This window comes from Xiphophorus couchianus, chromosome 21, assembly GCF_001444195.1.
Source record: "Xiphophorus couchianus chromosome 21, X_couchianus-1.0, whole genome shotgun sequence".
NCBI classification, from domain to species: domain Eukaryota; kingdom Metazoa; phylum Chordata; class Actinopteri; order Cyprinodontiformes; family Poeciliidae; genus Xiphophorus; species Xiphophorus couchianus.
The window spans coordinates 21,630,275-21,656,955 of record NC_040248.1 but is presented as its reverse complement, the minus strand read 5'-3'; the positions used below and the strand labels follow the sequence as shown (position 1 = coordinate 21,656,955).

Here is a 26,681-nt window from a genome sequence, read left to right as displayed (position 1 = left end):
AGAGATCAGTCCTCCACCAGCAGGATGAGCCCTGAAAGGCTGTTCTTAAAGGTGCTGGCTTTTCAGATTGCCGAATCCTGGTTTATTCATGACAAGTTGATGGGAAGGAAAAAGTGTGCAGCAACAGGGATAAGTTGGAGACTTTTTTTAAGCAAAGCTCGGTCAAGAGAATAGAGGGGAAGTCACGTGGTGTGGATGGTAGCTAGAGAACTTCAAGAGCCTCCACACAGCTGTATCCATTAACTACAGCTGTTGCATTCTTAAAGCCATGCACAGCATCAGATGTATCTTAATGTAGTAAAACACTGCTGTTCAGTGGTAAAAGTGAAAATAAGGGTTGACTTTGAAAATTAATTTCCAGAATCTGGATTAAATGTGTAGAGCTGCATGAATCCTATCTGCCCGAGTTCAAGTTTCCACAGTCCAGAGAATTGTAAAGTAAAAGTACTTTATTATTGTACTTAAGTAGATTTTTCAGGCATATGTACTTTACTTGAGCAGTTATCTTTCTGAGGACTTTTTACTTTTACTCCATATATGTGAAGAAAAAAATCTGCATCTTCTACTATTTGTTTCTTTGTCTTGTTTCTTCCATGATGACAAAAATGACAGAAAAAAATCTACTGCTGACACAGAAAGTGTTATAGTGTTTATAATTCACGGTTCAGTTGAACACACTGTGGCATGAGAAAAATAACATGGATGGAGACTTTAATGCGAGTATCATCGCAAACAACAGATGAGCACATTCAGAGGTGAAATCCATTCCCCCTCTGTGGAACTATTTTTAAAAATTCTATTGTTGGCTCAAAGAACGATTAGTGATGAATGCGTTGTGTTTTCTGCAATCTAAATTATCCTGGTTGAGATTTGGTTTGAAGAAAAATTAGACCACATCAGTATTTTGATGTTTTACCAACACAGTCTATGTTATCAGCAAAATAAACAATTTATTTTGTATGACTAGAACTTAAGTATTTTAGACTTATCCAAAGTCATTTTGTATTCTAGAAGGTGAAAATTACTTTTTACTTTTTGTACTTAAGTACATGGCAAAACTTGTACTTTTTCTTTTTACTAGAATATTTTTTCCACACAAGTTTTTGTATTTCTGCTAAAGTAGAGAATGTGAGTACTTTTGACACTTCAGTGATGACTTTGGCAGCCATGTCGTGCTGGCGCTCCCCATGCTGAAAAAAATACCACATATCCTTTTTCATTGAATGTAAGTGAGAAACTGAATTGTGGGTTTTCTGTTGGCTGTAATCATCAAAAGTATAACCCTTCCTCATCTTCTGCAGAGCCCTCAGATGGGAACCTTCATGGGTGTCTACCTCCCTTGCCTCCAGAACATTCTGGGGGTCATCTTGTTTTTGCGCCTTACCTGGATTGTCGGCACCGCCGGCATCTTGGAGTCCTTGGCGATCGTGGGCTTGTGCTGCTCATGCGTGAGTATTTAATCACTATGATCGACAAGAGCCTGACCTGACTCTTGACATGGAAATCATCTGTTCTTTCATGAGGGATTTGTAAGTAAAGTCCTTAGTGTGGTGATGGAAAAACTCATTCGTTGAAATCACTCATCCTGAGTACAGTAAGACACGAGTGGGACTTCCTGTTTCTCCAACATGCACTCCTTATCTTTGTAGATTTCGCCACCTTGATGTCTAAATCTGTCCATCTGGAAAATGTCAGAAGCCCAGTGACACCCACACAATGCCTATATTTGGCTGCCCCACTGCAGACTGTGGATTATTCCAGATTAATCATGGAAAGTACAAACCTGAAATAATGGCTTTAATCTCAGTGACACACTTTGGGGCTGATAATGAAATTCTCTTCTGGGATCTCCAACACCACCAGTGAAAATGATTCTTAATCAAGGAACCGTCGTTCATTATCCCTTCCACTACTGAAAACACTTTGACCGGTCGTTTCCCGTTACACTCAGTTTACTTCATTGCCCAGCATCTTAATGCTGCACATTTCTGTTGGATGTCATAGCTTCTGGTCTAGTCTGACTGGAACTCCTCTCCTTTATTAAAACCCATCCAGAGTGCGTTAGCAGGGTTAACCCTACCTTACATCCCTGCCGTTATGTAAGAGAGCCAGCTGAGCTTAGTCGAACAGATTAACGTTCAGTTTCACTGCTTAGATCACATCTGACTTTGCACTAATGGCTCTGCATCAGCGGCCTTCTTATAGGTCTCATCCTACAGACATGACATGCAGAACAGTGTAATCTAGCCATCGCTAAACCCAGCTGTGGGCATCTCCTGAAAACACGTTGAAAGCTCTTTCACATTACTTAACAGCAGTTCGGCTTTATATCTGTTCCAACTATATATATATATATATATATATATATATATATATAATCTTGTCTGATTCTCCTTCCATTTAAGAATTTTTATCTTCAAATTTAAAGCACTCTATTCCATCAAACTCAATAGTTTTGTAAAGGGATATTCATTTTAGAATCTTTTTTATTTTTAAAAAAAAATCAATTTCAAAATCTTAAAATTAAATCCATAAGGGGCACCAATTACATACAGGTCTGCATTTGACATGTCATCACAGAAAACATCAAAGTTAATTCTCTAAACCTTGTAAATAAAAGAGCAATAAAACTACAGATGTAATTTATTTACAACAGTTTTTAAAACTGACAAGTTAGATAAAAGCCAAACTAAAAGGACATGTCATAAGTAGGGGTGCACTGATTGAGTTTTTTTTTGGCAGATCACTGATTTTTAAAAAGCCTGTGCTTCTGATTTAGGCAAATGCAGGTTCTTTTTCTGTCTTTTTCTTTTCTGAAAAGTTGTTTGATAAAGCAACAAAGTTCCTAAGTAGACCCCAGTGGGGTGACTATTGTTAAAAGTGCATGTGCAAACATGTCAGTCAGCCTTTCTCGTGGCACAGTAAATAAAAGAGGTTGATTTTTAGACCTTAGTGGAGGTATATGAGATCGGCTGATCACCCAAAATAAGGAGACATTATCGTCTCAACTGCTGTCAGCTCATAAAGCCGTACACTGTGCTATGAATAATATGTAATGAGTTAGGACATACAGATGGATTCATTTCTAAAGGGTGCCATTAGTTCCTCATTTTAAATCAAGGATGCCATTTTTTTGGATTTCCAGTCATTTTGATTCCTCTCCTCTCTATTCCTTTGTGATATCAGGAGAACATGAATTGCAACGTTGTTGCTCAAAGGATGATTGAGTGACTGTTGCAGTGATAGTGTAGATTGCAATTAATCCATATTTCCATGACTTTTCCATCTTTAGAATTTCTCCACTATTTTTTTTGTGACACTTTTAAATCCCACCAAAGATCCCATCCGCACAGTTCATTACTAATGCAATTTTTTTTGTCATCCGTAATATATTTCTTTACTTTTTTCAACTTCTCAGCATAGCTTGTAAAAACAAATGTAGTCAATTTTGCATTGAAAGTTACATTGTTAGAAACCTTAGTCTTCTAACAATGGCTTTTCTAATAGAGCTGTCTGTCTGAGTTTTAAAGTAATCAACCCAATAGTTAGAGGAGATTTCAGGAGTGAAAATATGCTTTCTAGAGCTGGACTGTCAGTCGCTCCGCTCAAATAAAAGCTGCTGGATAGCTGCTTAGGATTTCAATGGAAACTGTGAGCTGATTGGTTTTAGTCCAACATGTCTGTCACTTTAAACCGGACATCCAGCAAAGGACAAGAGGTTTATATTTGTTGTATCCTTGTCTCTGCTCCTCCTCTCTTCTTCTTTGTCCTCTTTTTGTCTTTTCCTTTATGATCCACTTTTCTCTTTTATTTCAATTTGATGTATTTTTCCTACCTTTTGTCTTCCCATCAGTCTCACTTCATCCCTCTCTTGTTGTCCTGACCTTCCTGTCATCCGGAATGTACTGTTAGGTAACAGGCTAATGTAGCGCAAGCGCCTGAGAACCATTTATGAGACTAAATGCCATATTAATTCCATTATTTGAATAAGCTGGAAAATTCACTGAAACAAAAAGAATAGAAGGCATGAAGGTCTTTGTTTATATTTTTATGTTAATACAGCATGGAGAAGGTTTTTGCAGCTTGAAAATAATTAATGAATGCCAGACACAAGAAAAGTTTCAACCTTGACAATTTGTTCTGAAATGTTTTCTCTTCCTTTTGCCACAGACAATGCTAACAGCAATATCCATGAGTGCTGTTGCTACCAATGGTGTCGTACCAGGTAGAATGTTTTTTATTATTATGACGTTTGGGCTTTTCTTTTTATTATCCATTTTGATGTTATCAAATTTACATATTTGAGTATGTAAATTTGAAATTTGATAGTAAGGTATAGCATTCACACTTAGAAACATGAAGTCTGTTTTGTTAGTGAAATGTCTGTCTGAAATGAATGATCATCATCATCATGTTGCAAGTGTGATTAAAAATGTCCATTTTACTGAGCCCCTTAGAAGACATAGGGGGATTTTTTTTACTTTTGCATTCCCTCGCAATTATGTATTTGTCAGTACATGCAGCGTTTCAAATACTGATTGTCTTTCTACAATATAAAGTTTTTTAATGTGTATGTTGTTTCTGAACCCATAAATATATGTGCAAAATGCAGTAGGCAAAACAGGTCAAGCGCTGACTCCCATCCCTACTCTAAGACACAATTATGAAAGAGAGAGATAAAACAAAAATATACATCTGATCTACTATTTTTGACTTGTCTTCACAGGTTAATTTTGCCATTTGATAGTTTTGGTTGTGTCTTTTTTTTTTTCCTTTTCTTTTTTTTTTTTTTTAGATGTCTGTATGGTTAATAATGGGACGTTTTCATCTACAGTCCAGTATCTACCGAAAGATATTACACAAACAAGCATGAACAGTTCATAATTGATTTTCAAACAGTTTTCTGGACCCAAGAGTTAAGACTGTAAAACACATTTTTAGGGAGACTTTTTAAAGACTCACTAAAGTCATGTGCAATTTTAAACTGGCATTTCTTATCAAGATGTATTTGCTAATTTATTGCGAGGTACCACAAAAATCTTGGAAAACAAAACCTTTACGAGGTAACGCAAAAGAAGAAAATTCTCCCATTTTATGTGACTTTTTGAACAAAGTCACATGAGATAATAAAATAGGGCTGGACGCTATGGCTGAAAACCGTATCACAATATAAGGGTTTCATATCAGAAGACATCAATAATTATTAGTTTTTTGTTTTTGTTTTAATATCTGAAATACTGCCAAACTGGTGATGTGCCCTTTCCTGTTTTATCCACAGTTTCCTCTCCAGGTGTTGTATTCATTTTCTCCCTTCACCCCACGCCGTTGTGTATTATTTTAAGGCAGTTTTGAGGCACAGTGGCAAAACCTGAAACTACTGCTGCACCGGTTACTCAAAAGGTTGTTGCTAGGTAACCAAAGAGTGAGTGAGTTAGTTGATGCCACCAACCATCCTTAGCTGGCAGTAAGAGGTAGAGAAGCTAAAGCCTTTTCCCACAATACTGTTCTGTTCTGGATTGAATTCAGTGAAATTATTGAACGTTGTATTGGACATATAATTTATTGATGACTATATAAATATAAATTATTGATTTATTGTCCAGCCCTATAATAAAATGTTTCTTAGATGCACAGATCAAAGTTTTGTGGCTAATTTCTAGTCTGTTTTTTGTAAAGTTTTTCACCTGCTAAATAAAGTTTGGCCACTAATTAGAAATTTTTTTAGAAAATATATTGAGTTAAAGAACAAGATCTATATTTTTCTTATTATTCCTTCTATTAGCGGTTGTTAAATATTTCTATTAGAAGAAGACAGAATCTGTGGGTAAAGAGGAAAAGAGCCAGTGCTTTAGTTTATGGTTTTATTGGCTAAATACAAAGGAACATTTAGAAGTGACTTTCTGAACTCTGTAGCTTCTTCAATTAGCAGTTAGCACCACTAGCAGTTAGTTCCATATATACTGTCAATTCTTTGCTTTTGTAATCTTTACAATTCCCAAAAGGTTACCAGGAGTTCCAAATCTGTCAAGTTTCAAGTCGAAGATTGAAAGCTTGAGATGATAAAACTAAGCAACTTTGTTGTACTCTATTCAGCCTTCTCGTTCTCTACTAAAAGTCTTGTGCACTCTTGCAGAATAAATAAACCACAGACATGAATCAACATATTGTGGAAAATGCTGTTTTCTTTTAAAGACTTTTTTTTTACATCTTTCTGATTCTTCTGACTTTGTTCTAATCATCTTACCAATCAGAAAATTTGATATTTTGATTTATGACCAATTTATCAGCTTAGATTAAGCTGAAAATGAGCTGACTCGAGATTTCTGTATCTTGAGGTACACCAATAAATCAGCCCCAATTTCCTTAATTTAGGTAATGATCAATCAGTCGATACTCACACAGGAAACCAATGTATCCATCGATCTTATCTACTTCTGCAAAGGTCTGAAAATCAGCCCGCCCAACAGGTCATGTCTGTATGTGCGTGGATTATAACAGTCTAAAAATGTTGCCAAATTAACATCTTTGATGCTATATTTAGCAATTGCTTAGACAAAAATAAGCTAAAATCGGAATCAGCAGGTACGGCCAGAAAACTGTGATCAGTGCACTAATGTTCTTCAGTTTATTTATTTTTTTGGGTTTGTTTCAGAATTGCTTCTCTTCCTGATTGAAACCTAAAAGTCACTGTCATTGCTGTTCTGCAGCTGGAGGCTCTTACTACATGATCTCCAGATCTCTGGGTCCAGAGTTCGGCGGAGCAGTCGGTCTCTGTTTCTACCTCGGAACAACCTTTGCGGGCGCCATGTACATCCTGGGTACCATTGAGATTCTGCTGGTGAGGGGAAGCCTGTTTTTACTTGGATTATGTCTATTTATCAACCTACATTTAGAATAGTTCCTCATTTACCATCAAATATCAAGGAATTCTGCCAACTTTGGAGGTTTTCATTATGTTTAGAACTGAGTGTGTATCAGACTAACCAAAGGGGAACTGGGATGTGTTCTCCTTTGTCCACTTAGTAGATTTAAAACCTGTCTCTTTCTTCTCTTCTCCAGACCTATATTGTGCCTCAAGCAGCCATCTTTACTGCAGAGCGAAAGGAAGATCAACACAACGCCCTGCTCAACAACATGCGTATCTATGGCACGTGCTGCCTTTCGCTCATGGCAATAGTTGTCTTTGTCGGGGTCAGATATGTCAACAAACTGGCCCTGGTCTTCCTGGCTTGCGTGATTCTCTCCATCATTTCCATCTACGCCGGAGTCATCAAGTCCAGTTTTGATCCACCGGATTTCCCGTGAGTGTAGCCTCCAGGGCAATTATTACTGACCTGGAGGCTACAGGGCAGTAATAACATGCAGGCCTTTTATTACTATATTAAGTTCAACTTCTCTCTTTTTGCACACAGTGTCTGCATGTTGGGAAATCGAACACTACAAAACCTTCATTTTGACAAGTGTCTGAAGACGGAAATCATAAATAACAACACAGTCTCCACCCAGCTGTGGCGTTTGTTCTGTGATGGGCCTGCGCTTAATTCCACCTGCAACGAGTATTTTGTGAACAACAACCTGACAGTAATTCAAGGCATCCCTGGTCTGTCCAGTGGGGTCATCTCAGGTGGGTCCATCATGTATTTTCTATGGATTATAGACTAGATTAGATTATCTGGATGTATAATCCATTTAGAAGAATTTCTCCTTGATTTCTCAAATGAGGTGGCGATCACTGCTTTCAAGTGTAATGAAGACACTGACTGCTCAAAAGCACAAGTGTAAAAGTGCAGTCACAGTGTAAAAGTGTGACTTAACAATGTGTTTAATTCCATATCCCAGCTGCCTCAACTGATGGTTTTACCTAAGCTCTATAAACTAAAAGTTAGTAAAACACTCCCCTCTAGTGGCATCGTTTGTAATCCAGCAGTACCTAAAAAATGAAGAGACATGGACATGTATGAACATGCATGTTGGATCTCTGCACAAACAACCAAAGTCATACCACCAATGGAGTTACCATTGGTGGTATGACTTTGGTTATACCACCATGGCTCTGCCATCCTGAGTTAGCTCAGGTATGAAACACTGAACCAGCTCTGTGCATGGCTCATGTTGTGAAACTTCAGGCTGTAAGAAACAAGTTTTCCTGCCAGCTGTCCGCACAAATACATTCCCTGCATAGTTTGTAACAAACTAGGGCAAGCATGTGCAGGTGCTGGGTGGTTCTATATGTAATCGTTGTTCTCACCCTGCTTATGTAACTTGCTCTTAACCTTTTCTTCCCTAAAAAATATTCATATTTTGCTGATTCATTATTTTAATGTAGCTTGAATCTGCTGTAAATTTACTGAGCCAGCCAAAACGTCTTTGGCTGGCTCAGCCAAACGAGCCAGCCAAAACCAGATAATTTATCTTAAAAAATTATTAATATTTTGTTTGAAAAAAAAATATATATTGCTTTTAAGTCAGCCGGTCTCACAATCAGCCTGGAGAGTGGATACTTTCCTTATCAAGTAGGACATTTTCGGGAGTCTTCAATCAAAATGTAAAAAAAAAAATGTTTCTTTAAACCTTCATAGAGACTCTTTTAGGCTCCTTGAGTGTAGCAGAACTGACAGTGACTCACTTTAGCCTACATAGCTCATGACGGATGTTTCCTTGTTCAGCTATTATTCTGGAATCACTTTCACAATGCACAGCATCCACACACAAAACTGAATATTAGCTGCAATTTATCCAACATTTCTGATTAAATGTGCTTCAATTGATTTAGCACAATCTCAAAATCAAATGCTTCAATTACCAGTGGTCCATGTAGACATAATTACTACATCACACGTTGGGTCTTAGTGGTACTCATTTTTGTGTCTGTTGTAGAAAACATGTGGTCGGCATATGGTCCACTTGGCATGTTGGTTGAAAACAAGAGGCTGCCATCCGTGGGAGATATTGACCCTGCTAAGGACATCTACCTCCCCTATGTCGTCAACGACATCAGCACCTTCTTTACGTTGCTGGTCGGAATCTACTTCCCCTCAGTCACTGGTGAGACTGCCGTTCAAACCACACATTCACATACATTATAATGACCACTGGTGGGAACTGCTAACTACGGGTCGTTAAGCTAACCCCAAAGCGCTAATCAATAAATATTAGGTCCGCTAATACTAAAGCGCTACAACAACGTATTTAGAGGAAGCTAATGCTGAAGTGCTAAAACACTAACTTCAACCATGCTGACACTCTGCATGTGTCAATGACACAACATGTGTTGCAACATAGTATATCGCCCTCAGCAGGTTCAAATTTGTCATTACACACCTCCATGTGCAGCTTCAAGAACTACAATTATTAGTTGTAAAGCATGGCTGTTAGGGATTGTTAGTACACAAGAATAATCTGGAAAGATATGGCTGACATTTTCAATAAAAAAATCTAATAATTACTTTTATAAAAATGTTTGTTTTATTTGGAATGTAAAAATTGGACCTTAGTCATACAGAACTTTTATGTTAACTTTATTATAAATCTCATATTCACACCTCGAAATATCTGCAGTAAAATCCTAATTCACAGATTTTATTATCTTCAGTTAGGCCTGTCGCGATAAACAATAAATCAGTTAAACGCATGATAAATGAAAATTATTGACATCATTTTAATCTATTGGCTTTATCGTTCTTCCTGCCTCTTTCTCTTGATGACACTGGATGAAAAAAGGCTGAACTCCAGTGCTCTCCACTGACCCCCCCCCCCCCCCCCCCCCCCTTCCTCATTTCCTTAGCGTAAGGGAGGAGTGAACTAGTGCATCAGGTAGTCGGATTTGCCCATCTTCTCTATCTAAATCTAATGATTATTGAAGGGCAATATACCATACAGACTTCATAATCTGTAATCTTTTGGTTAAGTGTAGTTTTTGTTTCCATTTTGGTTTTATGTTGTGTTTATTTTTTACTCAAGTGCATTTTTTGTTAATGGAGACTGAGAGTCCATTTTATTTTTGTTTTTGGTTGTTTTGTTTATTTTGTTTACTAGTTCCAGTGTTAAGTGTTCTTTTGAAAATAAAGTGTATTAATTTTGGCAGGATGTATTTGCATTATTATGTCATTACCATTGCATCAGTTTAAAATGGTCTTCAATCAACATTATTATTTATTGCAATCATTTTTGAGACAATTATTCGCTCAGCAAAATTTGTTATCATGACAGGCCTATCTTCAGTTAGACATAGGACTATCAAGAGTCCTTGGAATCAAGTTTGCTAAACGTTTTCAAAGTTAGCAAAAGGGCTAAAGTGGAAAGCTAAAAATTTGTTCCACTATAAGCATTAGTGGAACTAATAATAAACAGAAGTGTGCTTACCACTGATAATGAGCAACCTGTGTGAACTTGTTCAGTCTGGTGTATGTGATTTTCTGTGATGTGTTGACCTTTAGGTATCATGGCCGGTTCAAACCGCTCCGGTGACCTGAGGGACGCCCAGAAGTCCATCCCTATTGGAACCATCCTAGCTATTGCCACCACCTCCTTTATCTGTATCCTTTCACTTGACACTGCTGCAAAATTACACACAGAGACATGGGGAGAAAAAAAGTTAGCACCAAAGTTAGATCACAGGTCACACAGCTGTCAGGTAGCATGTATTTCTTGAATCTGTGTGAAGCTTTGCTGGTCCGTTGTGTTTATTTGCCTGAGCTGTTCCTGCCAGACGTCTCCGGTGTGATTTTCTTTGGTGCCTGTATCGAGGGAGTCCTACTTCGAGACAAGTGAGGGTTTAAGCTGTCCAACCCTTTGTTTAGGGAAGAAAATACGTACTGGAAAAATTTAGTTGATTAGTTTTTGTGATAATTTCTATCATTAATTTTTCCACAGAAATCAGGTGAGTCAAAAACACTGAAGTATGTTTTTTTTTTTAAAGCCAGGTTTTAGCTGTTGAGGTTTTAGTTTATTGCTCAAATGCATCCATATAAAATCATAGGAATAAACGTTACTGTTAGAATACCTCGCTTGTTTAATCCTGCAGGTTTGGAGATTCAGTGAAAGGGAACCTTGTTATCGGCATCCTGTCCTGGCCGAATCCCTGGGTGATCGTGATCGGCTCGTTCTTCTCCTGCTGCGGAGCGGGTCTGCAGAGCTTGACAGGCGCTCCTCGACTTCTGCAGGCTATTGCAAGAGATGGTATCGTCCCTTTCCTGCAGGTTGGACACAAACATCGATCCAGTCGAAGCAGTTTTTATTTCAGTTTGGATTTGCATCAACACCAGACTAACTGTGTGTCTGGTTGAAGGTGTTCGGTCATGGGAAAGCTAACGGAGAACCCACCTGGGCTTTGCTGCTGACGACTGGGATCTGTGAGATCGGCATTCTCATCGCCTCCTTGGACGCTGTAGCTCCCATTCTCTCCATGTCAGTACCTGTTTACGGATTACTTCCTGTTCTCCCCTCTATAAATGCAGATTATCACTGATCCACTAGAGTATCCTTATTTTTAAAGCCAATTTTGAAGTCATAAAGTGGGAATTTAGGAGATTTTTTTTCTTGGCTTGCAGGTTTTTCCTCATGTGCTACATGTTTGTCAACCTGGCCTGCGCTGTTCAGACCCTGCTGCGAACACCCAACTGGAGGCCGCGCTTCAAATACTATCACTGGTAGGTGTTCAACTGTCTTTTGTTACAGGTGCACTGGAGATGAACTTGACTTTGTTTAATGGCCCACTTTAAAGCTGCGGTATGTAACTTTTATGAAGAAAATGCTTTTCTACATATTTGAGACAGATGATCTGTGAAAAGATCGATCTCCTCCACATCCTCCCTGAGCTACTATTGCCATCTGACGAAATGTGCCGCTTCCAACCAAAAACAACCAGTCAGAGCGAGGAGGAAGGTCTTAGCGCTGTCAATCAACCTTATGTACTTGCCTCTAAATGTGCTAATGGCAGAGAAAGAACTTTACTGTTGCAGAAAAAACATATATCTGTCATCATTGGTGGCCACGCTAACTAGCCTGAACATTCAGAACATGATATGGTAGCTACAGCATGCCAGAGTGCAAGGAGAGCTGAGGGTGAATGAGCAGCACCACACAAGATTGATTGACAGCGCTAAGACCCGCCTCCTCGCTGTTATTGGTTGTTTCTGGTTGGCACTAAAAGAAGGTGGAGGAGCTCAATTTTTTTCACAGATTCTGTCTCATACCATACTGTCACGTCATAGTGACAAGTTTCATCAAAAATGTAAAAAATAATAATTTTTTATTAAATTTACATACTGCTGCTTTAAGATGAGGGCCAGTTAGGGACAATATTGCAGATTTGAATCTTTCAAAATCTTCTTTGTTCTCCATTCCAAATTATTTGCATTTCTTTAAAGCTTTATTCTATAAAATGTTGTCATTCCATCAACAGGACCCTGTCCTTCCTGGGGATGAGCTTGTGTCTTTCCATCATGTTCATTTCATCATGGTATTATGCCATTATTGCCATGGGGATCGCTGGCTGCATCTACAAATATATCGAATATCGAGGGTAGGACTCATGTTGCCTTCAGAACCGTTTTGGTTCCAAGTGAAGGAGCTGTAAATTTGCAGCTAAATTCAAGAGAAAACACTAACGGTGTGCTGACAGAAGGAGCTGGGCTTCATTCTTTGGTTGTTTTTCCTTGTCAGAGCTGAGAAGGAATGGGGAGATGGCATCCATGGCCTGTCGCTTAACGCCGCCCGCTACGCCCTTATTCGCCTTGAGGAAGCTCCTCCACACACCAAAAACTGGAGGTATGGGATACTTTGGACTTGACTGGGTGTGTTTTGCACAATTGTGATAACAGTTGATGCAGTGGAAGCTTCCTTCCAGTTTGGTTGCTTTATAATAAAGTCATAAAGCTCCTTTAAGAGTAATGTCTTTACCCACACCTGTTGCTTTGCAAACCTAAGTGAAGTGTATTGGCAGAGACATTCACTCATATTTCTTAATTACTTCCATTTTTAAACCTAATCAAAGACATCACACCAAAACATCCACATGGAAACTGAGTGACTTCAAGTTTTCTTCTTTTCTCTCCGTCTAGGCCCCAGTTATTGGTGCTCCTGAACCTGGATTCAGATCAGGGTGCCAAACACCCACGTCTGCTGTCCTTAACTACTCAGCTAAAGGCAGGGAAAGGCCTGACTATAGTGGGAAACGTTTTACAGGGAACCTACCTCAGTCACGAAGCAGAGGCCAAGAGGGCTGAGCAGGTATAGTGCTCACTCCAAATAAAAGTCGCCTCCTCAGCATTCCATCTACAACTTCAGAGGCTTGGTACGGAGCAGCCCAGTCCTTTCTGGTGAAGTGGTAGAAGTGGGATGCATCCTTGGAGCTGGAGACCCCTGGTTTAGGTCCACACGTCAATTCAGCTTCAGTGGTCTTGTGTGGACATTTCCTTAGTTGCTCATATATCCATAAAGTAGCTGTCCTTCATACACAAGTGCTTCTCAAAATACCCGAGTACCATCAAAAACTTGATTTATTTGAATGATTTCATGGTAAAAGTGGAACTGTAAATACAGAAATGTTATTGCCTCCAAAAGCAGCTTTAAGACTGCCGACCTGGCAGCTCTTTTCCACCTTACCCCAGCAAAGACGCTGTTTCAAAGATTGGCATAAGAAATGCGACAAGTGAAGTCAAGATTCTGGATAGAGGAGCTCTGATTTCAGGAGCAGCCACACCTGATCAATCTCCCTCTAGTACTCTCTAGACTGCTTTTTCCACTGTAGATGGCAAACTTTTTCCTTCCACGCAGGAAAAATTATTGTGAAAATTCTTTCTATTTGCCCGTTTCCTTAGTATTGATGTTTTTAACCTCCTGCTGGAGGCAGCCAGTGGCTGTCTGTTACACATCTGTTAGGTTAGCAGTCTATTACATGAACACATTTCTGTATTAAAAATATTTTTTATTGGTCATCAGCATTGACAGAAATAAATAGTTGAATTAGATTGTTCCAATGTATGAGTTTCCTAAAAAAATAAATCAAGCCTAAATTAACAGAACCATGAACATGGCTTAAAGGCATAGTCTGCCATCTACTGGCAGTAATGAGTGATTTCCTTTTTACCCTAGTTTCAACCATTTTAATCAAGACACCCTGTTTTCTATTTAGATAAATGGACTGCTACTTTTTCACATACATCCATCTTTAAAGTCTTGGATGCAGGGTTCACATGGGTGCTTAAAATCCTTGAAAATGTTTTCTTTTTATTTAGGTGTTTTCAGGGTTTATGTACTTGATTTCTCTATAAAGTGCATGGTTGGTATTCAGACTTCACAGTTTTGGGAAAAAGTGCACACTAACGTTTGATTAAAAGCCTAACTTAGGAAAACGTTATTTACAAATGAAACCAGATATTTTCACAAGCCTAATGGAAAGACACATTTTTTTCCCTGTCTGCAGTTAAATCAAACTTTTATTGTTGTGGTTTTGTTAGAATTGCCAAAATTATTTCTATTTGGTAAAGTAAACCAAAGTTAACCGAGAACATTTTTCAGGATTTTTGTTTTTGTTTTTATGCATTTCATTTGAGCAGTAAGGTAATTTACCTGAACATGATTTGTTTGGATTATTTTAATGTAATGAATATTTATTATTCCTGATGGTTCAGTTGATCCACTAGGAATAATAATAATAATAAATTATCTTATTGATTAGTATAATTGAAATAAAGGTTGGCTGTTTTATATTTCAGTTTTTGAAATTGTGGGATTTTTTTTTGTTTTTATTTTTGTTATAAATATCTCGACTGGTTTTGTTTTTTGACCAGTCAGATGTTTATGAAACATAAAATTTAGTTGCTTTTAAGTTTCCCCTTGTCCTTGTTGTAGAATGTAGATAGTACCACAAGATATTATTAATAACAGTAATAAATTGTATCATGGAATAGTGAATTGAAACTCTATTTTTTTTTTAGTTAATTTGTATTGTTTTTATCTCCAAACCTACCTTGAAAAGTGCTTGAATTTTACAGCAGGATATGTGTACAAACCCTGTGGAGGGATATCACGAAATTCTTGATCAAACTCTTAATGGTTTTTCATGTTTTATTTCATACTCAGAACATCAAGTCAGCGATGGCCACTGAGCGCACCAAGGGTTTCTGTCATGTCGTGGTGTCTTCAAACCTCAGAGATGGAATCTCCCACCTCATTCAGTCTGCCGGTTTGGGGGGCATGAAGCACAACACGGTGCTGGTGGGCTGGCCTGGAACCTGGAGGCAGTCCGAGGACCCACAGTCATGGAGAAACTTTATAGGTACAGCACAGAGGGGGGGGGGGTCAGTTAGACACTTGGACGAAGGGGAAGTTCTGATGCTGCAGTAAGGTCATCCATGCACACTGACTTAAGAAAATGTACAAAAATCAAAAGGATTAGTCATAGAAAGCATCAGAATTCATCTGAAAACAATGTAGAACATCGACTGATTAAAGCAACCACATCATTTGGGATACTTTGGGGTATTTTTCTACCTCCCATTGGCTTTCTTCTTCTGTTCATGCAGAGATAGTGCGTGAGACCACGGCAGCCCACCTGGCCATGCTGGTCGCTAAAAACGTGGACAGTTTCCCCACTAACCATGACCGCCTCGGGGAGGGCACCATCGATGTGTGGTGGGTGGTTCATGATGGAGGCATGCTGATGCTGCTGCCCTTCCTGCTGAGACAGCACAAGGTACGCAGATGGCTTTGAACTCTCTTTGTCCGTAAAAGCTCCATAAAGCTTTACAATTTGGTTACTTGCGCAGTACTTTCTTCCTTTAGACACACGACCAGAAATGATTCATGTCACAATAATCGCTTTCCCTCCTGCAGGTGTGGGAGAAGTGCAAGATGCGCATCTTCACAGTTGCCCAGATGGATGACAATAGTATCCAAATGAAGAAAGATCTCCAGATGTTCCTGTACCACCTGCGGCTGGATGCTGAAGTGGAAGTGGTGGAAATGGTGAGATTTATAGAATCAAAAATGGCACAATGCATGTCGATGGTGTTGTGTTTTTTTAACAACCTTTCTGCTAAGGAGAAAACCTGGAAAGTATGTTTTTCTTAATCTCTGCGTTTTTTGGAACATGAACAAAATATACACTATAAGATACTTTTTGAATATGTTGTACTATGACATTTTAGCAAATGTTGTTTATTTAAACGTTACAGTAAAAAGTAGATGTTATGGATTGTTGTCAAACTTTTGGGTGCTGGTGACCAATAAAACAGAACAGCACCATCACATTATCGATAATCTGATTGTGTTTCAGTGGCAGGAGAACCTTCAGTAAATAACACTGCAGCTTCGCCTTCCTACTCAGCTGATATTAATCTACTGCATGCTAATGTTTACTTATTGAATTTTTGCACATTTTGTAAAATGCTCAGTAAACAAAAGTGTAGCTATAGCTTCACCCAGCTAAAGTTATAAAAGTTCTTATATTTATAATTACCGGAACTAATAGTGCTAGACGAGATCAGAAAACATCAGCTATGTTTCCATTCAATTGTAACGCAAATTCTGAGCAAACTTTTAAAATGTTGCAACAAAAAAAAAAAAAATTAGGCATGTTTACATCTACTGCAGGCTACGCAAAGCAGAATTTCATCAGATGTTAAAACGTTACGTCAGAACAAACTTTACAAGTCTGTTTCCATCTCTCCTTTAGCACAGTAACTCTTCAGAAAACCACAGAAACCACCTCAAGGAAGCATGAAACCATTTTTTGTAAAATTGAGGAAGTTATTTAGAATTTTCCAATTTCCATCAATCTTTTCTAAAGTGATATTTTAAGATGCACATAAAACAGATAGATGGGAAAACAAAAATTACCTAAGTTAAAGATTAGCTGAGCAGATTTTTTTAACCTTTATTTACTAGTTAATAACACACACTTTATGACCCCGACCAACTCCTCAGGCTCTGATCATGCTGCTACACCACGTGACTGAGGCGCATGTTTAAGCAGCAACAATAAGATTATTTCAGACATTAACAGAGGCAAAAAATATTCCAACAATATTGAGTATTTAGAAATGAAGAAGTGTCTGAAAGGAGCCAGTTACTTCCCAGCTTCTCATGTCATGATATGCAGACGCTCTGTCTGCACTGATGATGAATCGGTCACATCAGTGTGATGAATCCTCACAGGGATTCCAACTGATGGCAGCCTAACCTACTTTCTGATTAATTCTTACAGCCTCTCTTTAACTGTGCATAGAGTCAATAAACAGTTGATGTGTCAAATTCAGTGCAGTTCTTCAGACATAAACGTGTGTTTTCTTTCCTTATAGCATGACAGTGACATCTCAGCCTTCACGTATGAGAAGACGTTGGTGATGGAGCAGAGATCTCAAATGCTGAAACAGATGCACCTCTCCAGGACTGAGAGAGAAAGAGAGGTAAAGTTCAACACATCACTGATTCTATGCAGTGTTGCATTGTAGGAATCCTCAGATCATGCGGCTTGGACACCAAGACCCAAAGGTGGTGTTCATTTCTGCTGAATGAATATAATATTTTGTCCATGTGAACTAATGAGCTGCCATATTTCCTAAAACTGTTCCACAACGGTCAGTGACACATAAATCTGTACACCCCTACATACATACACACACACACACACACACACCTGGCCAAGCTGTTCCCTGTTCATCCCACTCTGCCTGTCTGGCTCCGGCTTCGATGCTCAGATTCAGAGTATCACTGATGAGTCACGTAACTCAATCCGGAGGAAGAACCAGGGAGCTACCGAGAACTCGAGCGTCAGCCGGCATTCCTCAACAGCGGAGGACATTCAGGAGGATGAGGTAGTTGGTTCATGTCAACCCACTGTCCCGTTACTGTAAGTAGGCAGAGTCGTCTTCACAAAGCTTCATCTTTGGCTACAGTGGTCATCATCTTTAAGATCTGGACGCATTTATATCTGGACTCAGAGATGGTTGTTTTGCCCCCATTTTTGCCAGATGTCAAAAAAATTTGATGTGTTCAATGTTCAAACATGCAGACATCAGGGTGTTTCTTTAATCCAGTGAGGAGAAGGAAAGTGGTAAAGTAATATTGTTTTGAGAAGTATTATTTCATAAAGCTATTACTTATCTGAGGTTTTTACATTAGATAAACATTAGTATTGGGGGTGAAATGAACCATTTAATGTTGTGTTTTTATGTTCAAAAAATGATTCCAGAAATTTTTGTCAGAGTTTTATTTGCGGAAAATACCTAATGTTAGAGAGAAGAGGATGTTGATAATATAACAGTCAGTTAAACATGAACATTAGAGTGTTTTTAGTGTCACTTTAAGAGCCACGCCCAGAGTTCTCTGGCTAATCCTTTGAGCTTTTTCACCTTCTTAGTTTGAGTTTGTCCTTGTCCATGCAGTATGTGGGTGGCTGTAATTCAGGGAAGTAAGTCGATATTGTTACCGTGTTTCGCTGCCCTGCAGCAGCTTTATGCAGATGTTGCGCTATATTCTGCTTCAGGAAGCATCACTTAAGCTCCAAACTCCCAACCTTTTATTAACTATAAACCAGGTTTATGCTGTAAGGACTGTAGTGTAAAGAGCCAGAATGCATCATTTAAGATGACCTCATGTTGAACGTCTAAAGCCCAGATATGCAAGTCCAGATTGACCCAACAGTAGTGCTACGTACTGTGAAGTCATGAAAGCTGCTTTGTGAACACCAGCCCTCTGCATCCTGAAGCTGCTTCCCAGCCCATCCATCCTCATCCCACCCCCCTCTGCACTGTGAACACCAAGAGTGGATAATGTTGTCTCACAAACCTTAGGCCTCCGAGTTTCCCCCGATGAAGCATGTGGTGTTTGTAATCCCAGCTACAGAGCAATATTGACCTCAATGTTTTGCTCTCTTTACTGTCTTCTGTTCTCGTTTTTTCATTTTTGTTTTTGACCTCAGCCATAGCTTTCCCTAGTTGACCATAGTGGCATCCTCCAACTGCTTCTTTTTCCCATCTGCATGAATTGAAGACAAGAAAAAAAATAACTTTAAAGCGTTTCCACTTCATCTTGCTGACTCATTTATATGCTTATACAACCATAAATAATGCAGTCCTAACTGATACAAGTCAGTCCAGAAAAATTTACTGTGGAACTCTTCTGCTGCAGAACCATGAAGACATCACCACCTGGTCATTCTGTAGTATGGTTGACTGCTTTTTCTACAACAGGTTGCTGAGATTGCATTATTCAGGGTGTGTGCACATCCTTAAAATGTCTTAAATTCCGTTTTTTTACAAACTAAGCAGGCCTTAAATACTTAAAAAGGTCTTAAATTTTGTTGTATCAGGACTATTTTATCTCGTATATATATATTGTTGTTTTCTTGTGGGACATTTCTGTCAGAAAAGGTTTGAGTCAAACTCAGACTTCTTCATTATGTTCTGTGACTCAACACAGTTGAGGCTACTGCTATAAGTAGCTGCTAATATAACCTTAGCTGATATCACCTAGCCGATATGCTGATGAACGAGAACAAGTCGTTCATTACAAAACCGCAGACAGAGCCTTCCATTCTTTGAGTAACACAACCAGGCAGATTAGAGGTGTTCCTGCACTGATTCACGCTCCCTCCATGGACTGGCGTTTGCTTTGACAAGTTTAAATCCCAATAACTAACACATGGGGGAAAAGCTAGCTACATGCTAGGGTTTGCAAACACACGTAAGAAAGCATAATTTCTGTCTTTGAAATGATGCTTTTTTGCGTCTGTCATGGTTTATCACCAGCTGGATGGACGACATATGTTTTTTGCCTCTGACTCACTTCTGTTGCTAATCCATATGAGGCTAGGTAAATTCTGTCAATAAAAACTTTTAAGCTTGGTTAAGTCATGAAAAGCACAGAACTGCAGCCAAGAAAGCACAGACAGACCCCAGAAATGTCAGTTTCTGCTATAGTTGATTGTAATACAGTTAGATTTCCCAACCGTCCCCTACATTTATATTTTTTATGATCTTAAATTTTATTCAAGGTGGCATTAAAAGATCTGGAAAAGTCTTAAATTTGATCTGCTAAAACCTTTAGATACCCTGTTATTAGACAGATCTTGTTTGTTCAGAATTTTGACCTCTTGTTGTTACAGTAGTCGAGATGTTTTTCTAATATTTCTGCTTTAGTTGGTCTTTTATTATTGATATCAGGAGCAGAGGTGATGTTGCCTAGCATGGGAGTCCTAGTGAGGTAGTCACTATAAAACAGAATTGACCAGCATCCTGTACGTTAGCAGGTCATCTGCTTGTTCCCTAGAGAATGTTGGTCCTTACTTTAATTTATAAACTTCCAAAATAATGGTGACTTTTCCAAATCTGATAGAATGAGATAGAAAACTCATAAAACACATGAGCATGTGGCGCTGTAACACTGCCACAAAACAGCACCACGTTTGTTATTTATGAGACAGTAAGGTGTATGCTACAGACACACCCTTGGACCTTGTTTCTACCATGGGTAAGTGCAAATTTATCACTAGTTGGCTAGACAAAGTTTGTACTTTTCTGTGGATATAAAGGTCTTAAATTCCATTCATATTGGTCTTAGAAAAGGTCTTAAATTTGAGCTGGTGAAACCTGCAGAAGCCCAGGTATGCTTCTTGATTCAATCTTACACCTCAATGATGTTGAAAATGGCCGTCTTTAAGTCTTCTGGGTAGACACAAGAGTGCTGTTTTTAGTATAACCTACTAACACTGGTGTACATTATGTTCAGTGGTCAAAAAAACAGACACTATAATTGAGTTCCTGAGTTTCTGTTAGGATTATAAAAGCTCTCAGGGTCCAGGGTTGCATGTGTTCAAACTCCTTCCGTCACCGTTCCCAGTCACATCCCTGTGTCATTGTGTTCCATCCCACCAATATCTCCTCCTTGTTATCTCTTCTTTGCAGAAGCCTAATCCTCCCTCACATTTTTGTATTATTACCATTTCTGATTGTTTCCTGTGCCTTTCTACCAGGCCCAGCTCATCCACGACAAGAACACTGCTGCTCACGCCGTTATGAACAACAAAGAAGAAGCCGGACCCGACCGGGTTCACATGACCTGGACGAAGGACAAGGTCTCAACAGAGCGGAACCGGACCCGAGAGCCCAACGCCAACATGGCCGTCCGGGACCTGTTCAACATGAAGCCGTGAGTGTCTGCCTGCCTGAGTGTTTCCGGTCAGAAGAAGCTGTTGACATCAGTGCGGTGCGCTGTTGTGACATGGTGTCGTTTGATGTGCATTGTGGGAGACGTTAGCACCATTCCGAGCAACTCAGCAGTAGTGATCAGAGTCCAGGGTCGCTCACTGGATCACTGTACGCATGTTGTGTGTGTGCTCAGCCTGCATACGATGTGCGCATGTACACTTGATGTGCATGGCGGGACGCCTTGCTCACTAACGTTTTCGTTCCGTACTGTCCACAATATGAGCATCAGAGGTAGAATCGGTCTGAAAAAGACTCCCCAACATGCATCAAACAGCCTCATGTCACCATCAGGTCTACAGTTGGAAGCATGCAGTGTCGTGGAGCGCTGCATTGCTGTTGTAGAAGCATCTAAGCCTGTTTCTGTTGTTCTTTCCCATTTTCCTCTTTCTAGAGAGTGGGAGAGTCTGTAAGTTGCATTCATTTTGTCCCGGGCCCACTGTGTCCTGTTGCCGTGGTGACTAGCCTCTATCACTGTCCTCCAGCTCATTTCCTCCTGTCTTTATCTGTGGTGTTCCCATTTGCTCGAACTGTATCGTCCAGTTTCAAACGCCGTGCTGGCTGCATGACCTGCTCCGATTTAAACTGCATGAAACTCTTGTGATTTTATTGGCTGTTGCATCTTAGCTTCCATGTTTTTCATCTTCCACCAAATGAAAAACTGATTTTGCTGTAATTTTGCTTCTGTGCTGTATTTCCTTGTGATCACCGGAAATAAAGAGGCAGCATTTAAAGTGACAGACTACGTTGGCATAAACTTCAGATTACCTGCTCAGTGTGAACACATCATCTTGTGTTTAAGTGCTGCCTCTTTGTTTGAAATTCTAAAAGCTTCTGTCACTTAACCGAGCCTGATTTACGTCTAACACAAAACGCCTCTTTCTCAATAAAATCTTCATACTGTTTTTCCTTTTCTGCCACTTTCCTCACTGCCAACGTTTTGCTAAACCAGGAACCAGTCGAATGTCCGCCGCATGCACACAGCTGTCAAGCTGAATGAGATTGTGGTCAACAAGTCGCAGGGAGCCCATCTGGTTCTGCTCAACATGCCAGGACCACCGAGGAACAGAGGAGGAGATGAAAACTGTATCCTTCCACCAGGTTTTCATTAGCTGAGGATCCCTGTGAAAGCTGCATGTTCATGCTGCAGGGGGCTACGTCAGAGTTAGCAGCTCTGCTTGGCTTTCCTGAATCTCACATAGTTTAACCCACAGTTTAGCTGTTCCGCTGCAGCTTTTCTCATCCGCTTCATTCTCATAATGCTCAGGGCTGCTTTAAGAGGCTGACTGGAAACAATCCCTGCTCACCTTCCCACAGTTACAGGCACTTGCAGGCTGAAGATAGGGGACATCGATTTATCGGCCAGCTGATTTTTCGGCTCTGATTTCCTTAATTTTGGGAGATCTGTGATCAGCCAATGCTTACATGTGAAGCTTATCTACCTCAGCAAAGGTTTAAAAATCAACCACTGTCCTGTCTTGTTCTGCAGTGAGAGAGGTTTGACTGACAGACCGGCCCACCGGGTCACATGTGCAGCTAACAATAGTCACCAAACTGTTGCCAGCTCTGTGACTTTGTCACTATATTTAATGATTTTTCAGACAAAAGAAAACTGGTATCGGCCAAAATCAGAATCAGCAGGTCAGACTTTTTAAAGATCAGTGATCAGTGCACAGATTGTATTAGGGTGGTTTAAAGATCACCAAGTGATTAGAAGCAGTATTGACAAAACTGTTCCAGGTTGTTTTTGGTACCTTAATAAAACTCCCTCCTGGTCTCTATTTTCCTTGGAAAACACACTAATAATTTTCTGGGTTTATGGAATAAAATAGCACATCAGTCCAACTACAAGTCTGACCACAGCTTGTCTAAACTGCAGTGTGTAAAATAGTATATATATATATATACTGTGCATCTTGTTCCTTTCTACCTTGACTCTGGTTCTCTAAGACATGGAGTTCCTGGAGGTTCTCCTGGAGGGTCTGAACCGCGTCCTCATGGTGCGAGGAGGTGGTCGAGAAGTCATCACCATCTACTCCTAAGAATATCGAAAAAAGAAGCGAAGCACATAAGGGCATATTGCCATGGTTACCGCTCACCAGGCATTTGTTTTTGTTTTGTTTGTTTTTTTCTGGTTTTTTGGGAGAGAAAAAGCCCAATTTGGTTTTTATGAAGGGTAAAGGGGCTTACTGGGGGGCTGACTGATGATCTGAAAGACGTCGGTATGAAGGAGTCGGCTGCAGGCTGTGGTGAGCGCGGCGTCTCCACGCCGACCCACAGAACCCCCGCTGAGAGGAGGAGGAGCATCGAGACACTTTATATCTGTCACTTCACCCTGTTCTGTTCTGTTCATGTGAAGCTTGTAGTTTGTTCATGTTGTTCCTGGTGCGACCTGATGAAGAAACCTGCACACGGGTTCATGACGGAGAGCGGGGCCGAGGAGGATCAGCCCGCCGCTGGGATTTCCCTGAAGTTTTAAAGACTCAACTAGTTTTAGCTGCTTTTACATTGTGGGTAAATGTTGTTCCTCTGACACTCATGTCTGCATCCAGCCTTGTGTTCTGTCTTTCTCTATTTAACATGCTAAAGGACCAGCCAGTAGGATGCTTTACATGCACCTTTCACATTTCCATGAGCGCTGTTGATTTTCTCCTTCTTTTTTCATAGAGAAAATAGCCATAACTAAAGTCGAGCTGGTGCATATAGAATATCGGCAGAACTGCTTGGTTGAGAACAAATATAAATATATAATTAGTTATTTTTTTAATGAAATAGCTGTTAGACAGCATGCATTCGTATAATATTTAAGCTAATTGGCTAGAAGTCATTGAAGTGGCCCTCAGGATTGTTTAGAAAAGCACAAGAAGTCGTGATTCGGTGTAAATCTCCCCATACTGTTCTGGTTACAGCACTGTTAACTTTGCACATCCTATCTTTGAGCACTTAACTCACTTTTCTCTTGATTTCTCAAGTCAACATGAATTGTTTTCCAACACCACTAAATTGTTAACAAAAGCTAGAAGGCGGCAGGTGTTTATTAGTCACATTTCTGTGTTTTTTTGATGCTTTATTGAGCAGAAACCTTTGGCTCCGAGTCCTAGACTGCATTAGATGAATTATTGTACAGGAGGAAAAAGTGCCAAAAAAAAGACCACAAGGAAACTGTGGGAGTACGATTATTTAATGCAGCTCTGACCGTGGCCGCACTCTGGTTTTACTCTGCTCTCTTTTTAGATTTTAGACCATTTTATTTAAACCTAGAAATTAACTACAGCAGAGCTCAATATTTCTACAAGGATTTTTTTTTTTTTTTAAGGGCATTTTCAACCCATGTAAGGTGTGATGCATAGAGAAGAACCCCTCACCCTGTGTACCTCCACAGTTTCTGCTCCTGATTAGCCATGCAGTATTTTGTTGAGCAGAGTCTCGTTCTCCTGAACTTCTGTGACGGCGAATGCGACCTCTTTATCTCAGTTCTACATGTTACGTTGTCGTTGTGTTCAGGTGTTAAATGTATGCCTGTAAAACTTTCTAGTTTTTTTTTTTGCTTTGTAGTGTTTGTTACATCACACATGATATTCTGTTACTTATAAGTGTTTATTTACAGGTGTGAATTTTACAAAAAGAGGAAGAGTTTGTGTGAAGACAGCAGTGACTGTCTTCTATGCCCCCCTTTATGTTTGTTCCAACATGCGCAGCACAAAGAAACACAAACATCCAGAGACTTTCTGGACTGAAGCTGTTTGGTTCTGTTTCTACATGAAGTTGGATGTTACTGTTTGTTCTACATCTATAGTAACCAAAGATGGAAAAAAACGATTAAAATTAAAAAAAAACCACACACTTTGTTTTAAGAAGTTTGGAAGTTGTAAAGATGAATAATAAAGAGAGGTTTTGTTCTTTGTAATGTGACTGTGGTGAATAAACGCAGCTGTGTGGGATAACCAGAGGACATTAAATAAGAGGTAAATGAAGGTAAGCTCAGAATATGTTCAAATCCATAATGCCTTTACAGGTCAAATAAAATGAGAAGTTTTAGTTTGGGAGGAATTGGTCACATTTCTGTTAGTGGGCATCACTGGCTGTATTTTTATCAGGTCAACTGAGGTATGGTCCAGAACAATATTCACCGTGGTGAGGAATAATCTAACAATTGAAAATTGACTTTAATTTACTATTAGTCAATTTTTGTCTGTTTTGTGCTTTTGCTGGTTAGTTCAGTTATGTGTGTGTTACACCAATTATCTAAATGTTATAAAGCTCAAAGAAAGTACAAAATTACTAATGACTGAAGTTATTATTCATGATCCCACTGATAGTCACTCTGAAAAGGAGGGATTGAGCTAAATATGGATTATCTACATATACAAGAAGAGAAAAGAAGCTGGAAGTGAGCCTTTTTCAGTGACTTTATTGTACAGAAACTTTGGTTTAACTTTATACATCACTGAGTCCATTTATTAGTCTTTTTCTTTTAGTTCCATAGTGGGGTCCATATTTTTGTTGTTTATAGAAATGTTTCCAGCCAATGAGAGGAAAAAAATAAACAAGAAGGTTAGTAACGGTTCCCTTTATTAACTAGTAAAGCTGGTCAAACGTGTGGCCATTTTGTATGCAACTAATCGGTTTCTCATTACCGTTTCAGTCTAAACACGTCCACTTGAGTCGGCATGCAGTAAACCTTTTAATCGTATGTTTTTTTTAGGGTGTATCATTCAATAATCCCTAAATATTAAAAGTTGGGACAAATCAGTTTTAGGGTTTATTGGTAAAACAGCAAGCTACCAGAAGGGGGCAACCTTTCCCTTTTTGAGCATAAGCCAAGCCCCATGCTGCAGTTTGCATGGGGCAAAGAAAAAAGATGGTTTGTGTCAGATTAAACAAGTTTGCTTCTTCACAATGTTAAACAATGTCCACTAAAGAGCAAATCGGTAGGAAAAGTGGTTCAGTTCACTCACATTAACGGGAGAGTGAACAGTTAGTTACAAGAGCAGGTCACTTTCAGTAGAATTAGACAACATAGAGCAATCCAACAACATCTATTCGCAATTTCCTTTTTTTAATTACCTGATACAGGTATGCTGATGTTTTGGACCATTAGTTTTGCAAGCAAGATTTTTTTTTTTTTTAAGACTCAAAGAACAGTTTGTCTTGTACTTAAGAATTTGAGGAGGTGTAACTGGTTTGTATTTGTGAAAGACTGAAAAAAGATTTTACAACTAAAAAATTACTCTTCTCGACGAAGCACGAATACTTTTGCACCAAAATTACCTTCATATAAAAATGGTCAAGCTTCTGAGCATGCGCAGTCTCTTCTTTATGCAATATATGTGACTTTGAAAAGCAACAGACTGGGTTGTTGAATTTACTCAGTTGCATCAACAAAGTAAGTTTTTGTGACTTTAACAAGTAAAAAATCTAAGCTAAGCGTATTGTGGTGTTTTATGTTTGACATTTCAATATCAATTAATT

General features: G+C 39.2%; 1 protein-coding gene across 7 annotated transcripts in view; it reads left to right on the top strand.

The window, feature by feature from the left end:
• slc12a7b (solute carrier family 12 member 7b) overlaps positions 1–25,121 on the top strand; it is a 58,687-nt gene extending 33,566 nt beyond the window's left edge. For 3 of the 7 annotated variants that reach the window (XM_028005144.1, XM_028005146.1, XM_028005149.1), the window contains exons 4-26: positions 1,302–1,448; positions 4,171–4,225; positions 6,708–6,838; positions 7,060–7,301; positions 7,413–7,624; positions 8,878–9,045; positions 10,437–10,535; positions 10,709–10,766; positions 11,024–11,198; positions 11,288–11,406; positions 11,550–11,648; positions 12,404–12,523; positions 12,664–12,768; positions 13,062–13,230; positions 15,085–15,280; positions 15,528–15,697; positions 15,838–15,969; positions 17,304–17,411; positions 17,703–17,819; positions 20,978–21,153; positions 21,604–21,618; positions 22,162–22,295; positions 23,160–25,116. In XM_028005144.1, coding sequence (XP_027860945.1) covers positions 1,302–1,448; positions 4,171–4,225; positions 6,708–6,838; positions 7,060–7,301; positions 7,413–7,624; positions 8,878–9,045; positions 10,437–10,535; positions 10,709–10,766; positions 11,024–11,198; positions 11,288–11,406; positions 11,550–11,648; positions 12,404–12,523; positions 12,664–12,768; positions 13,062–13,230; positions 15,085–15,280; positions 15,528–15,697; positions 15,838–15,969; positions 17,304–17,411; positions 17,703–17,819; positions 20,978–21,153; positions 21,604–21,618; positions 22,162–22,295; positions 23,160–23,251 — 3,039 coding nt within the window. In that variant the 3' untranslated portion in view covers positions 23,252–25,116. Of the gene's footprint in view, positions 1–1,301; positions 1,449–4,170; positions 4,226–6,707; positions 6,839–7,059; positions 7,302–7,412; positions 7,625–8,877; positions 9,046–10,436; positions 10,536–10,708; positions 10,767–11,023; positions 11,199–11,287; positions 11,407–11,549; positions 11,649–12,403; positions 12,524–12,663; positions 12,769–13,061; positions 13,231–15,084; positions 15,281–15,527; positions 15,698–15,837; positions 15,970–17,303; positions 17,412–17,702; positions 17,820–20,977; positions 21,154–21,603; positions 21,619–22,161; positions 22,296–23,159 lie in introns of all 7 variants that reach the window. The other 4 variants (XR_003593877.1, XM_028005145.1, XM_028005147.1 and 1 more) reach the window with 4 other exon arrangements.
• The last annotated feature ends 1,560 nt before the right edge of the window (positions 25,122–26,681 follow it).